A 16059-nucleotide genomic window follows, 5' to 3' on the forward strand; every position below is an offset into this window, starting at 1 on the left:
AAATATTTCTAAAATCTTGGCTATCTTGAGGTCTAAACTGCCTGTGCTTGTACGGGAAACAGCGCCGTTGGGTTGGAATGAATGGGTTAATGTGATTGGCTGAAACAAGGAAGCTATCTGATTGGTTGCTGATCATTTAAAGACAWTTGCGGATTGTGAGGTCAGTTTAGTATCAAAATTCACACACAAACGTAGCGCCACCCACAGGCCAAAACAGCTTGTAAATCAAGATATATTTGTGTTTGCATCAAAAATAAAAGTGTGAATCTTCTTTTGTGGATATTGAACTATGCTTTTGTTGTGAATTATGAGACTGTTTTAGTTCCATATACATGGGGTGCGTCAGGACGTGCTCTTACGTCTTGACGTCATCTGCTGCRCTGTTCCTCTGTGTTCTTCCGCTGCCGGTAGATTGAACGTGAAACATCTAAAGAAAAAAAAAGCAGAAGTGGCACCTCCGGTCCCAGTAAACAAAGATTTTTGTCTTTTGTTGGTATTCGGAACCACAGCGGAAATAACTAAAGACCATCGAGTCCACAGAAGTGTAAACTCTGACCAGTTAAAGGTGAGTTAACCGTTATTTATTGAAACAAAAACGGGGTGATTTGAAGCGGCCGCTGAGTGAGGAGCCGAGCAGCTAAGATGCTAACTGGTGGTTTGCTGTCCCGGAGCGTGGCTGATGCTGGTTAAAGCGGAGCTAGCTGGTTAAACTGGGTCAGGCTTCCTCGTTTCGGTTGTCAGGGTCTTTAATAAAATCGCATTTGGTTTGATTGGGTTGACCAAGGCTCGGTAGTGGTTCCAGGGTAACGGAACCTAACAAGGCGGTACTCCGYCTGGGAGGCTCTGGTTCAGGGCGGGGAAACAGCCTTCATGCTGGCAGRACTGGGCTACAAATCACAACCCGGTGCTGGAAGCGTGTCCGGGATACATACGCAGTTTCTACAGCCGACCAGGAAACCAAAAATCTCACTATATGAGGTCGTAGCTAGTTAATTAATGTGCTTATAATCGGATAAGCACATTTATAACGGCTAACTGCTGCTAACGTTAGCTCCCAAGTTTCTGATGCGACCCAGGCGAAAGAGTCCCCCCCTGACCCAAAATGCGTCCTGCAAAACATCAGACTTAACCCAAACCAAGCAGTTTTAGCTTAACTTGCACTGTAAAACATGTTTGTTGGTGTTGGYACACAGGAARGGAAGCTGGTCCGTGTTTAAAACTCAGGCCCGCTAAAGATCTGGGTTAACATGCGCCCTGCTGACTCAGATACAGCTGGCTGGCTCCGAGTCATCACAACTGGCCTGGCTTTGTTAAAGACTAAAAGTATTTAAAGACTAAAAGTATTCAGTTACTCATTTGTGATTTTTTTTACAAGTGGAGAGAAAAAAAATGGCTCCCAGGATTGTAAAGGTTACTGACTGACTGATGGGACAGTCAGTTTACTTAATTTGCAGAATTTTGGTTTGAAACTTTTAATTTTGGTTTGAAAATCAGAACATTTTGCAAAAAATACAAATAAAAAATTKACCTTTTTCTTATATATTTCTAATAAAGTGTTTGTAAATGTTCTTTAGATAAATATTTACTATCTTATTGTTTCTAATTGATTACTAAAATGACCATTAGCTGCAGTGATAAGCTGGTATTGTCTACTAGTGATAAACAATAAATCTGGGTGTGTTTGTGTCATATGGAGTAGTATAGAAATACCATTTGCTGTCGCTGACAGGCAAATACAAATGCATGCACATTATTAGATCAAAAATATAAAAAAATTAAAGACTGCTCCTGAAGGTCAAACAGTTTGTGAAACTGTAAMYAGCAAAAGCAAATAAACAAATTYAAGCACGGTAACTTGTGTAATCCGAAACCCACTGATTGGATCCATCATGGCAGCTGTGATCCTCTGATACCATCAGACTGACTCTTAGTTACACCTGCTATTAAAATCTGACCTTAATGATCAGATCTGTAAGCCGCTCTTCATGCAAATTCACTGATAGCCACGTCAAATAAAGGGCTATCAACAGGCCTGATGACTGGTGGAGGAAACACACGATTCCTTTACATGCCAGCTGTGCTGCGCTGCTGCTGTAGAAAAACTCGGTTAACTAAAGGAAACCTGGAGATGTACAAATGATCAGTTTAGTGCAGTGCGCCACAGCAAAGGGAAGAATAACGCAGAAAAGCCATTGAAGAACAATTAAAACCACCTTTTATCAGCTAGACTCGTTTCCGTAGCAACCGACAGCAAYGGCACTACATGTTTCAGGATCCGACACCAAAAAAGACTCAACGATTTTTCACACAGAGATCAGAACATTTAGTTTGTTACAATGTTATGTTTTTAGACTTGATGTTTATTTAGTGATGTGATACCTTAGCTACAGCTGGTTGGTTAGCAACTGTTGCTATTAGCAAAGCTAACACAGCAGTGGTTGATTAGCTACCACTGCTTTTAGTTAAGCTAACACAGCAGCTGGTTGGTTAGCTAATTTAAACCCCTGCTCTACTGATGACCTGTCACTTGATGTGTGGTCGCCTTTATTTTTAACTGAACCGAAACACCAAATTCCACATCACATCTACATGCTGCTATTGTCATAGTCAAGCTAGCATAACTGACCTACCACTCTCTCTCTCCCTCGCTATTTTTTTCTGTTAATTAAAACTTTTCCTGACCTTGTTGTCTAAAGCGCTGCGCCCCTTTTCCTTTCATATAGCAGCCATACATTTAAGATTTARCGCGCTGTGTTGACAGCTTGTCTGCTAAAACCAATGCTAGTCATCAGCTAGCAGCTTTTTGCCCTCCAGCASGGAGGCGGGATCTAAACATCCYATACCTGAGTCAGAACAACAACTTTTAATCTGTGGACCAATCAGCAGGTTTATTTAATAAATGACAAAGTCAACAAGACTTTAAGCAACACATTAAGGTAAAAATAATCGTTTAGGTTTCTAGTGTTTTATTTTTCATTGTGATCCAGGTAATAACTGCTGCTCAGCGGAAGTCGGATCAGAAAGACATTAGAGCGGTTCCATATGTTCAAAATGCAACATCAGCAGCTTTATTGACATGCAGYGCCGTCTGCAAGCGGTTTATGTTGCTGTTGGATCATAAGCGTCTTAGAGTCTGACTTTACAATGTAAAAAATGGATGGAGGCGACGCTCTGCAGGAAATGACCTCGACTGATGGAGGAACCGATGCTAAATATTACAGCATGTTGGGCAATAATTTTTATCTGACAGCATCTAAATGTTCGGTTCAGCACAGACATACTCAGTTCATCCCAAAGGGAATTTATTTACCGTAGTTGTTGTGACWAWAATCATACAAGAATCTGAGACTGTGATTACRTCTGTCGCAATAAATCAATTAATCGCTTGATAAATTAAAACAGACTCAATTATTCMATTTTTTTTCTACCAATAACTGGATGGTAAAGTCTTCAGTCTGGTGTTTTGGTCTCAACTAGCTTTTATTTTGAAGGAGAAATTTGCTTATGGAGTTTATAATTCATCATATTTGTTGTTTCTTTTGTTTTGCTTATTTATGATAAATAATAAAAAAGCAACAGTTCAACCAAGAAAACGAGAAAAGTAAAGAAAATTAAGAAATAATCTATGCTTCAACGTGAGTCGTTTTGTCTTTTTTCTCTAAGCTTCTTTGGAAGACAAAAGGGAAGCGTAATCTCCGGTTCTCTGCTCACAGCGTTTAAGTCGGCTTCATGATTCGGATCTGAAGCAGCAGTCCGCCATCTTGTTTTTCAGGTGAGCCAGGATGGCTGTGAATGTTTATGCGACGTCAGTGACCAGCGACAACCTGAGTCGGCACGACATGCTGGTGTGGATCAACGAGTCTCTCCAGATGAACCTCACCAAGATAGAAATGTTGTGTACAGGTAAGTAAGAGATTTATGTGAAATGAATCCTTCAAAGCTGCGTTATGAAGTTAAATCCTCAGGCAGGAGGAAAACCGTCGACCCAGTCGCTGAATCTGGTCTGAAACGGTCAGCTGAGCTCATTACTGGAGCTGCTTCTCAGCTTATGCTTCTGATAAAAACATTAAAKGGTTAATAGAGGAGCCATGTTGGGACGACTTCCTGAAGGCGGAGCTTCAGCGAGAACAGGAGCTTCTTAAAGAGACAGACCCCATTTCAGAAGTGTAAAATTTATCTTGAGTCATATTTGATTTACACAGCGACCCGTCCAGGTGACCCGTCCAGGTGACCCCACCTCTCGCCCGGAACGTTAGCTGGAGAGGAACCAGCAACCCTCCTGACCCACTGAGGGACAAGGGTGTAAGAAAATGGATGGATGGATGGATGGATGATTTACACAGCATTTTTATAACAACTGAAGATGAGATAGTTACTTAATGGTGCTATAAAATTACACTGTATGTCTGGAAAACACAATATACTGCAACTTTTCAGACCCTTTGAGCAACTTTTTCAAAAAAGCAACAAGGCTAGCAACTTTTTTTTTTTTTTTTTTTTTTACAAAGAGGCAAGTCAATTTTTTAAATTTTATTTTAGAAAGTTGCTTTATGCAAAAAATATTCCTTGTCTTCATGGGAAATTTCTGCATGCGTTTTTTAATCACTTTTACGCCATCCATCCATCCATCCATCCATCCATCCATCCATCCCCGGAGTACCTGGAGAAAACCCACCATGCACAGGGAGAACATGGAGACTCCATGCAGAAAGACTGGGGCCAGGAATCGAACCCAGAACCTTCTTGCTGCAAGGCAACAGCTCTACCAACTGCGCCACTGTGCAGCCCACTTTTACGTCATCAAACACCAATTGTTCTAGCCGGGTTTAGTGTTTTTTATGGTGAATCTTGCGGCTGCAGCTCCTTCTGCTCTGCGCTGCAGGAAATAAACTGGGTCCTTTCAGGACTTGAACTCGCCGGCTGTCCAGCAGCTTCTAGAGAAAGCGCCACGTGTTGCATCATGGGCAATAAGGCGAGACCAGGCAGGTTTATTTCTACTGTTTCACAGCCGAGGAGCTTCTACTCCTTTGTTTGGTTCTGGTTGTGGGAGCGCTGAATAAACAGGTGTGTGCTCACCTGAGGGTTGTAGGCGGTCCGCACCAGACCAGCCTTRGTAATAAAAACAATAATAAAAGTAATTGAGAAGCGCTGCCTGGAATTGGTCCGTGTTCCTGGAGTCGGTCAGGACTCCGGCAGCAGGATGATGGGAAAGAGCCATTTGGTTCATGTTTACAGTTTAAGATGTTCCAGAAGTTTCTGATGTGGCTTTGCTCCTGGTCAGGCGCCGTCTACTGCCAGTTCATGGACATGCTGTTCCCCGGATCCGTGCCTCTGAAGAAAGTCAAATTCGGCGCCAAGTTGGAGCACGAATACATCCACAACTTCAAGCTTCTGCAAGTGGGTTTCAAGAAGATGGGCGTGGATAAAGTAAGTTTACTCAAACCTGCAGGGTTAGCCGCCMGGCTAGCCACGCCTGGCTCGGTCCAGACCGGACCCGTTTCCCGTTGGTCGCTCTGATTGGGCCGTCTGTCTCGTTTCAGATAATCCCAGTCGACAAACTGGTGAAGGGGAAGTTCCAGGATAACTTTGAGTTCGTCCAGTGGTTTAAGAAATTCTTCGACGCCAACTACGATGGGAAGGAGTACGACCCGGTGGCGATGAGGCAGGGCCAGGAGACCATGCCCATGAACAGTCCCGCCACGTCCGCRCTCAACAAGCTCCCCAAGAAGACCCTCAACCAAGGTGGGAGCTCGTCCACTGGGCTGATSGATCGGCGGTCCGTCTGATCAGTCGGCCTCGGGCGTTTGATCGATCAATGTAATCAGAAATCTCCCTGATTCTCTCATCAGCTACCCAGAAGCCTCCAGTGGCAAAAGTTGCTCCCAAGTTGGCTCCTGCTGGGACCCGAAAACCGGGGATGGGAGGCGGCGATGAAGAGAGGGCGGAGCTTATTAATGAGGTTTGATTTGATTGGCTTATCAATKATCAATTATTGGGCATTTATCAAATCGTTTATCATGAAAATTTTCTTGTCAAAAGAATTTAGATTTCTTGATAAATTTTAATTAATGATGTTAAATAAATAAAAAAATGACAGTCAGTGCAGAATAATATGACAGAAAAACATATTATGATATGAGCGTTTCATATCAGACGATATCGATAATTATTGATTAGTTTTTTGTTTTAAGTATTTGAAGTACAGCCAAGCTGGTGGATTTTAACTGTTTTCCACAGTTAAAATTAATGTTTTTATTCATTTTTAAATGAAACCTTAAACTGCTGCTGTGGAAGTTGCTCAGCAGGTTGTTGCTAGGCAACCGAAGTTTGGGGGAACTTGAAACTGCTTCTTGCCCAGCAGGTCGTTGCTAGGCAACCGAAGTTTGGGGGAACTTGAAACTGCTTCTTGCCCAGCAGGTTGTTGCTAGGTAACCACAGAATGAGCGGGTAAATGCCACTCTCTTTGCTGATTGGCTGATTCCCCAGAATGTTCTGGATCAAAGTTCAGTGGATATTYTGTACATCCAGTATTGATTTTTCTATCCGACATGTCATCTTCTGATATTGATCGCATGTGTATCTGGATGTATGTTATTGATTTATTGTCCAGCCCTACTGACAGCTTTATCAGAAATATTGTTTTTRCTATTTGTTTCACGAGCGTATTAATAAATGCCAGTTACTTCAAAAATATGATTAAATTGAGTTACTGTGTATTGATGTATTGATATAAATCACACATTTTTAAGTAAATGAATAAGTTTATTTGAAATGGGAGTGTTTTTGTGTTTGTGGTATGAAAACTGCTATACAGATGACATACTTTACTGGTGAACTAAAAAAACACAAATACCTTTTTAATTTGYATCGTTATCACAATAGTACCACAAAATATGGCGATAAAAATCTAATTCCACTTTACTCAGTGCTACTTCCACCCACATTTCCACTTTTATTAATATTAATATCATCAATATATATTTTTCTTTGGGATCAATAAAGTATTTTTAAATTTGAATTTTGAGTCGGCTAATATTTCTGAGGCTTTATGAAGCTAATAGTTTAACTTTAAAATGGCTGACATGTTCTTTTAAAGTAAATCTTTTTTTTATTTTGTACCACAGATAGAGATTCTGAAAACTACCATTCAGGACATGGAGAAGGAAAGAGACTTTTATTTTGGTAAGTTGAGGAACATTGAGCTGATTTGCCAGGAGAAAGAAGGCGAAGGCGACCCGACGCTGCAGCGGATCGTCGACATCCTGTACGCCACAGACGTGAGTTCAGCTTTAAATCAGTTCATGTTTCCAAASTAAAACAAAACAAATCTCAGTTTCACAACTTTTTAGATCCATAACAGCAATAAATCCATCCTGAAACGGACCATTTAAACTGGTTATTGACCAGTAGAATAACTGGAAAACTGGCTGAAATCTGATGGGATTAATGTAGAAATGGAGGATTGTAGTGGAAAATTTACCTGTTAAGACATTTTGGAGGTTTTACCTGTAAATGTGCACCGATTTTTAAAAATCCTGACCCGCTGATACCAATTTCTCTTTTCTTTACAACAAAGAATTAGGAAATTGCAGATGGAAGAAAAAAAAAGAAGTAATTTTTCACCAAAAGAGCTTTTAAAAARTTAATTTTAAAAATGCAAAGATTTGCTTGTAAAAAATAGCAAAATTTTGATATTGGAAGAATATTAATATCAATATTTATGCTGAATAAATGTTATAATTGTTGAATAGTAAATAAAAGTAGGAAAAAAATAATAATGCAAATACATATTCTCAAATATCAAAAACATTTGAATTTATAAATATGCAAACGCAACTGCATTTAACTGTAAAAAATAAATACATGAATAAAACATCAATAATTTAAATTAATGATGGAGTCTCTGTATCCAAAAGTAAAAAAATTGCTAGAAAAAAAAAATCTTACATTTTTATTTGATTTTCTTTTTCTTTTTAAAAGTAGAAAATGTTTAACTATTAAAGCCGAGATTTTTTTTGTTCTAGAAATTTTCTGAGAGTAAAATTTTCTGAGTTTGTTCAAGCAAATGTTTGACCACAAACTGAAAATATAAATATATATTTATAAAAACATTTAACTGTCCAAAATAAACAAAACATCAATAATTTAAATGGATTCTGAAGTCTGTTAAAAATTGACAGGGAAAACAGGCAAAAGGAGCAGGTGGTGCAAACCAACCACTAACTACTGGGTGTTTGCACCGTTTTTTAACGATGCTCGAAGGAAGTAACGATATGGAAGTTATTGCTCTCCTGTTAATCATGTGATCAATAGATTTATTGCTGATTGTGAGGCCAAATGGGATCGTTTGGGGTCTAACCGATTAACTCTTTCCTGTCGTCGTTTCCTGCAGGAGGGTTTCGTAATACCGGACGCCGAAGAGCAGGAGGAGTTTTAATCCGAGCGTCTCCTCCACCTTATCAAGCCAAGGCGGTTTGGTGTCGCCAAGCCCTCTATAATCAACGAAGCCTCTGTCTCCAGAACCAGAACCCGACCCCCGGYGCTGCCCTGTAATCCAGTCCTTCCCAGAACCAGACCTGCGTCGGGAAACACCTGATTTTCACTCCGGACTCCAGTGTAAAAAGCATAAACGATGTTGTCTGTCTGTGTGTGTGTGTGTGTGTTTAAAAGCCTGTTGGATGCAAATGAAGAAACTCGTCCTGACGACCCGGTCGACCCGCCGGCGCTTTTCTCCAAACTAACCCTGAATGTTTAGTTTCTGACCATAAAACTGAGTTTCATGTTGTATTTTATTTTTCATTCATGTTTTCTGCTCGTTTCAAACCAGATCGCCAAACAACAAACGATTGGTACGATGGCGTGTTGGGGCCGCTGCAAATTAAAAGAAAAAAGGAAAAATAAATTTACGCCAAAACACCTAGAAATACTGAGATTAATCTCAGAAATTTTCTAGAAAAAATCGACGTTTTTAGTTTGAAATGTCAGAAATTTATTAGAAAAACTAACGTTCAAGATTCATCTCAGATTTTCTAGGAAAATTTAAGTTTCAAAAGTAGATTTTTGACTTGAAATTTTTCTGAGGTTGGAAAGTCAAAAGTTTGTTGGAAAAAAATATTGAGATTAATCTCAAATTTTCTAAAAGGAAAATGAAATTTCTGAGTTTCAAAAATGTAGCATTTGTTAGAAAAAAACCCTTGAGATATTCTCAAAAGAAAAAAAACATGGAAATTTCTGAGTTTCAAAAGTAGAAAATTTTCAGCTATCAAAACTCAGAAATTACTGAAACCTTTTTAGAAGATTTCTGAGATTAATCTGAAATGAGGATTCTTTTTTATTTTCCTTTTTTTTAGAATATTTTGTCTTTTGGAGCTAAAAAATTTCTCCCTTTCTTTTCTATAAAATGTCTGTTTTTTTGTCGTAAATTTACCCTTTTTGTCTTTGACGGCCGTTGCCCGCCATCATAGATTTGGATGTTTTGATGGTGGAAGGGTTTTGGTTTCCCTGAAGCCTGCAGTACTAAAGCGGCCACCAGGGGGCAGCGTGGTGGCGCTTTCTGGCTGCTTTAATTCATTCCTCCACGTCTGCCGTTTTGACCAAAGCGCCCTCTGGTGTCCTTTCCAGGCGTCGCAGCTTCTTGTAACCCGAATCAAACCTGAATTTGAGAAAATTCGCGTCCAGTTCGGATCTGTCCTTCTGGATTGTTTTGATTCTTTCATGAAGTCAAGATAAAGAAGGCACTCTGCGTACATTCAGACTGGAAATCTTCATGTTTAGTTTGGCACAAAGCAACAGGCTTGTCTTCATTTGGTGCAAAAATCCATTTGTTGTCCCGTTTTTCTTCCCTTCATGCCTTTATGTGTTACTGTGCGTTTGTTTTAACAACCCACCAGTTCTCTCAAAACCCTCAAAATTGCACATTTTTAAAAATGTGCAATTCTTAAATCCAGGAAAAAAGTGGCTTCATCTTTTGTTAAAGTTAAAGTAGGCAGTGGAGCTGAACGTGGTAGAAAGTGCTGACCGCTCCTGTTCACCTGTAGCCTTTAAGATGGCCTCCTCCGTAAAATCTGGGAATATAATCTAGAAGACAACCAGTTCTAATCGGATTTAATCTGCATTCTGGGTTCAGTTGGAGACCGTTTCTTCAGACTAATGTAACTTTGTCACATTTGTTTCTAATTTAACCGAAACACTGGTGTTTAGTCCTGTTAGTGAAACTTTTTTCTTTTCAACGGCCTTATTCATAAAAATATGTTTGTCAAAAAAAGGTTTTTTTTAGGTTATTTTTTTCCTGAATAAATGTGTGGTGTTGAAGCTCCAAACACTGCCAGAGGGAGTGGATGCAGCCCAGAGGCCTTGATTTTCTCTATTTATTGCTGCTTGCCTTCACTAAGAGCAAACCTTTTGAAATTACAGAAGTTTTTTTTTTATTATTATTCTATCAAAAATGTGATTTTTAAACCCGGTTTGTAAGCAAAGTAAATTTTGTCTAGTTAGATTTTCATTTGTTTTACCCGGTTGCGATATTCAAGCTGTATTTTGGAGAAAACAAATCGAGCAGTTTTTGTCGGACCAAACGTGAAGCCTGAAGGAACAAAATTTAACAAACTCAGAAACATTTCAGGCTGCAACTAAAACCTAATAAAGAATCTCAATCATTTACAAAGACATTTATTTTTATTTTTCCTGATAAACGGTTTAATTTTCCGTAGACGTCTTAAGCTGGCAGGTCTGGAGCGGCCACTAGAGGGCGGTAGTCGTACTTTTTGAGTAGGAGTGCACAGATTTTTAAAAATCCTGATCTACTGGTACCAATTTTTCTCTTCTGTTTTATAACAAAGAATGAGGAAATTGCAGATAGAAGAAAAAAATGAGCAATTTTCCACCAAAAAAAAACAATTTTTTATTTTTTTTTTAAATGTAAAAATCTGCCAGGAAAAAAATCCTACATTTTGAGATTGATCTATGAAATTTTCTTAACAAATTCTGAGATTAAGCTAGAAAATGTTCTAGAAAATATTAACATTTCTGAATGTTAGAAGTAGGAAATTTTCAACTTTTGAAATTCAGAAATAATGGAAAAAAAATTTTTCCAGAAAACTTTTCAGAATAGAAAAATGTCCAAAATTAGAAAATTTCCTAATTTTGAAACACGGGAAATTTTTACGTTTATTCTAGAAAATTTTGGCTTTATTCTAGCAAATGTCATTTTTGTGAAAAGTCACTAAATTTAGCGACAAAGTAGCAAAGCGACGGTAGGAAATATGTTCTCAAAGGAAATTGGTATGATTTATCGGCGACCCAGATTTTGAGGCATTTCCAACTCTTATGATGTCACAACAACGGCATTAAACGGCATCAATTTTAGGGCTCAAAGTTAAATCAGTGACTTATTTCAATCAGTATCAGGGCCAGGAAACAAAATGTTTGAATTATGAGAATCAGAAACAACCAATCGGAGCCAGAGTCGGTCTGTGGCTGTGCTAACTAGCCTAGCATTCACAGCATGCTATGCTAGCTGCAGCCCATCAGAGAGCCAACCAAGACCCGCCTCCTGGCTCTGATTGGCTGTTTCTAGTTAACTCAACCAATCAGCAGAGAAGCTTGATTTTTTTTCACAGATTTTTCGTCTCATACCAAACGGTCACAACACAGCGACAGTTTCAGGAGATGTAAAAAAATATATTTCTATAAAAGTTGCGCGCTGCAGCTTTAAGACTCGGCTCCAGACTGTTGATCCCAGCCAAGTCCAGCTCTGATTCTCTAGATCAGGAAGCTCAACCCGTAATAATCCTGCAGCATTTTGGAAATGTTTCCTCAATTGTTAGATGTGCGAACAAGAAGCAGTTTCTGGTGTTTATGCTCTGCCTTTATGTCGCCCTCTCTGCTGCCTCCACCGGCTTTCTTCAGATCAAACAGACGTCAACCAGCCTCCCTCACCTTCATGAAACTAAAGACATTTGCTGTCAATCAACTGAGCAACGTTTGTTTTGACTATGTAAATGAAAACCTGCTGTAAAAATCAGTGGCGTCTAAACTTTTTACACCAAATTTAAACTGCACACATGCCACAAATTTCATTAAATTAAAAGCAAAACATGACGTAATTTTTTTTACTTGCTAAACAATAAGCAATTTTTTTTAATGAAACCTATAAATTCGTAAGCGTCCAAAACATTAAAAAAGCTTCAACTGTTGCTTTGTTAAGAGAAAAAGACAATTTCCAATTATTGGAGTTTATCAGCTGTTTTCTATTTTGTCTACCAGATTTTTTACCGTTCTTAACTTGTACAAGGAGGACCAACCAATATCATTTTGAAGGCCACAAATGGCCCTCATACCACACTTTGGACACTCCGAAGTTATATGTTTGTTAGCAGGTGGACTTCTGGAAACTCTAAAATAATAAAAGTTATGAATGTTTGACATGAGTTTAGTCTGATTTAGGTGAAGTAAGGAGATTATTTGACTTTTAAACTTTTATCAATTTCTTCCAAACAAAAGCAGCACAAACGTAGCACACTTTATTTACACCAGATTTACTCAAAAAGTGTGGAAGAAAATCTTTAAAAGATAGTTTGACTTCAATATTGATTTGAAGATTTTGAGGGTGTTTAACGTTGTAAAATAGTCACTGAAGCTTCTTCACTGCTTTGCCACTGGTGAAGCAACAGGCAGGAAACTAAATTTGACCATTTCTAAACAAGAGTTAAGAGATGGAGGCTACTTTTTGTAGCCATGTCTGTCCACTGTGACCAAGCCCTGGACAGACAGACAGAAAGGAGGCTTTCCTCTTCAGAAGTGCTTTTCATGATGCAACGTTTGACACTGTGGCCTTTTCGTACCAAATCAACCAAGTGCTAATCTCACTTCCTCCTCCTCCTACTACTCCTACTGCTGGAAAATCTCTGAATGTTTTCGGTTTTACTCATTTTTCCTCTCCTAGCAGAAGAATGTTGACATTTCTCTGATTTTCATTTTTCTGCTTGTTGAGACTTTTTCTGCTCCACAGTTCTTCCAAATGCCTGTTGTAGCATATTGGAGTTTTTTTTTTTTAGTTGAATTAAATCTTCCTGAGCAGAATGAAGAAGTGGCTTTAAGGGGTTTTGTTGGTAGCAGCCGCAGACCTTTATGTTTTCAACAATCAGCGCTGATTAGTGTGTTACACTGTGACTTCTCCCCCATCTTTTCCTCTCCGGTGTGTTTGTTATACTCCGCTGAAGTTGATCTTTTTAAATCACGTTTTGTACTATAACAATAAAACAGTATTTCATTGTCAAATGCTGCCTTTGATTTTATTATTTATTTTTTCCTGCTGTTGAGTTAAGAATATAACATTAGCTTCCGGTCAGGAGCCCCATTAGCAAAACCACAACAGTACAAAATATCTAAAGAAACACTGACTTAGACATTTTCCCCTTATGTTTATTCACTTTTCAAAAATTATTACAGTTGCTTAGCATAAATGCTCCTGCACGGTTCCTCCGGTCTTTTGTCAGAAACTTTTCCATTTCGCCCTAGCTATGCTATGCTAGTTAGCGCGAAGGACCAGTCGGCCAATCGGAAAGACGAACACAGCAAATAACATTTAACTTAATATTTTTTATTATTAAAAACAGAGTATGTTTAATTATTATACAAAATACAATAAATTTGATAAATATTTTCTTTCGTACCTTTTCTTCAACTTGCTTAAACTCCCACAGCGCCCCCTGGTGGGCACCATTTTGTAAACATTGCTTTACGTCTCATTCTTGATGCTTGTCATAGATTTCTATTGTGTTACAGATTAATCTCAAATCAACTAATTAATAACAACAGAAAAATAAAAAAATATGCAGCCTTTTCTTTCATATTGTTCTCTGTTTTCATTCTTGTTCTGTATGAGGCGCCGTATGGTTACAATATCTGCTCAATGTTTCTGGATCTGTCATTTTTTTAGCATGTATTCTGCACAGCTATAAAAAAGTATTCACCCCCTAACTAATTCTTCTGATTTTACATTTTTGTCACACTTMGGTGTTTCAAATCTACTAGCAGAACTCGTATTAAAGTAAGAGTAGCACAACGTATTTTACTCAAGTAAAAATACAAGGTAATCTGTCCAAAAAGTTAGTCAACAAAGAGCGAAAAGGTATTTGATAAAAAGGCGACTCGAGTATTTAGTAACCAATCAGAACATTTAACAGATTAAAATATAAAGTTGTCCAAATTTTGGTGTTTTGAAGTGTTGAATGAAGGAAAAACAATATACGTTCAGGCAGAAAAAAACTTTTCYAAATCAAAATTTTCCTCCTAAAAGTAAATTTATTCCAGAAAGTTTCTCCACGAAGTATGTAGTTAATACCCACTCTTTGCAGAATTGTTTTAATTCAGCCACGTTGAAAGCATGATTGTTAAAGTTTTCTGCAACCTAAACTTTGCCTAAATCACCGCTAAACTTTTTTTCAGCTATGTTCGTCCTAAAAACCTCGAAAACTTTTAAAATGTTTCAAGTATAATGGAAARAAGAAKAGAGGTTATAACTACTGATCTGAATACATTTTWAAAACATTTTTATTTTATTTTTTATCATTTTTATCGCACCGGTTTTGCAACTTGAAAGTGGGTGTGACGCCTTAGCATGATCTAAGWTTCGATCTCCGAGTTGACCTGAACGCAGCGTTTGTCCTTGCGTGTCACTGGCATGATGCAGATAAGAATATTAACAGAAAATTGACGAATATTTGGACAAAATATACATTATGTTGTCTAAAACAAAACATCTGAAATGTGTATTATTTAGTATAATTTTAACTTGTTTTGAATTKAATGATTTTAGAGGGCAACCGAAGCTGAAGTTGGCTTCCGATTGTCGGTTCCGATTCGGGAAACTGTTAAAGGGCAAATCCACCTCATTTTTCACACACTGAAGCAGCTTTACCTTGCTTAAATTTAAAAGCTACATTASTTAGACTATTCAAACCTAGGCTAGATTATCCCACACTAGCAGTAAAATATTTAAAACTTAGTTACAGATCAGTTAACGAAAGCAATACTTTGTGATTTGACTTGGTTTCCCAAATCACAAAGTATTATAGTTTTTTAAACTATCAGCATATTAAAGATGCTCGATATAAGAAAAAAAATAGATGGAATTGATTTTTAGCAAATTTCTCGAGTCAGAAACCAACTTAAGTTTTGTATGTGGGGAAAACACTGTAAATTCCGAGCTTTCARAATGAGCACGTGAACGCCCTCCTGAGCTCTGATTGGCTCTGACTAGGAGCCAAACAGTCCAGCAGCAGAACACGCTTGCAACTAACAGTGAAGAAGAGACGCACAAAGAGTTAGCGCTACGACTAAAAACACTTTATTTTCGTTACATAGAGCTATGCAGAATGAMAGCATGTTTTAATGTAATGATTAAACATAACTTGGCTCGTTTAATGTGACACTGAGCGGGATTTTTAACGGATGAACTGAACCTGCCTTTTTCTCCTTAGCTTAGCTGGCTAGCTTAGCTGGTGTCAAACCTTTTAACGTCCGTGTTCACCCAGGAACGACAACACGCTGAAGCTGCGCAGAAGCTACAACTGACTTGGGTTTTGTTTTATAAACCAAACGGCGTGTGTTTGGGGGGGTCAACGGCTACAGCTTTTGAATAAAACGCGTCATAAGTCACCCTGCGAAACAAGGAAGTCTGAATGAAACCTGCATTGAGCTCGTTCCAATTTTTTTGCACTTCGCGCGAGATTTGACACTTCGATGAGTTAAGTTTGTTTCTATGAAAGTTCACCAGAACAGGGTGCTGGAAACTGGATTTTCCGTGGAAATATCAGGCCGACCTGTCCACACTTTGACTCGTGTTCGTGGGGAATAAATTGGAGCCAACATGATTCCCGATAAAGCCCCGCAGGAGAACGTCTTCCACTGCTCCGAGGACCTAAGGAAGGAGTCCCACRTCCCCAGCTTTGMGAAATACAAGGAGCTCTACACCCGCTCCATTGAGAATCCAGATGGTGAGCATTAATTTAAGCTACATCATATATGAATATTTAATGCTAAAAGTGATAAATCTTG

The 16059-nt window shown here is 38.5% G+C and overlaps 2 protein-coding genes across 2 annotated transcripts in view; both read left to right on the forward strand.

Annotated features, from left to right (window-relative positions):
* Nucleotides 1-362: 362 nt before the first annotated feature.
* mapre1b (microtubule-associated protein, RP/EB family, member 1b) lies at nt 363-8787 on the forward strand. The gene is made up of 7 exons (XM_008414884.1): nt 363-565; nt 3773-3903; nt 5282-5427; nt 5541-5742; nt 5850-5959; nt 7125-7277; nt 8393-8787. Exons 2-7 carry the CDS (start codon nt 3783-3785, stop codon nt 8435-8437), a joined length of 777 nt encoding a protein of 258 aa, XP_008413106.1. The 5' UTR covers nt 363-565; nt 3773-3782; the 3' UTR covers nt 8438-8787.
* A 6483-nt stretch (nt 8788-15270) lies between these two features.
* LOC103468105 (acetyl-coenzyme A synthetase, cytoplasmic-like) overlaps nt 15271-16059 on the forward strand; it is a 32400-nt gene continuing 31611 nt past the window's right edge. Inside the window, exon 1 of the mRNA XM_008414955.1 lies at nt 15271-15998. Within this exon, the coding sequence (XP_008413177.1) occupies nt 15872-15998 (127 nt within the window). The 5' untranslated portion in view covers nt 15271-15871. The remainder of the gene's footprint in view (nt 15999-16059) is intronic.

This window comes from Poecilia reticulata, linkage group LG7 (genome assembly GCF_000633615.1).
Source record: "Poecilia reticulata strain Guanapo linkage group LG7, Guppy_female_1.0+MT, whole genome shotgun sequence".
Classification (NCBI taxonomy): Eukaryota; Metazoa; Chordata; class Actinopteri; order Cyprinodontiformes; family Poeciliidae; genus Poecilia; species Poecilia reticulata.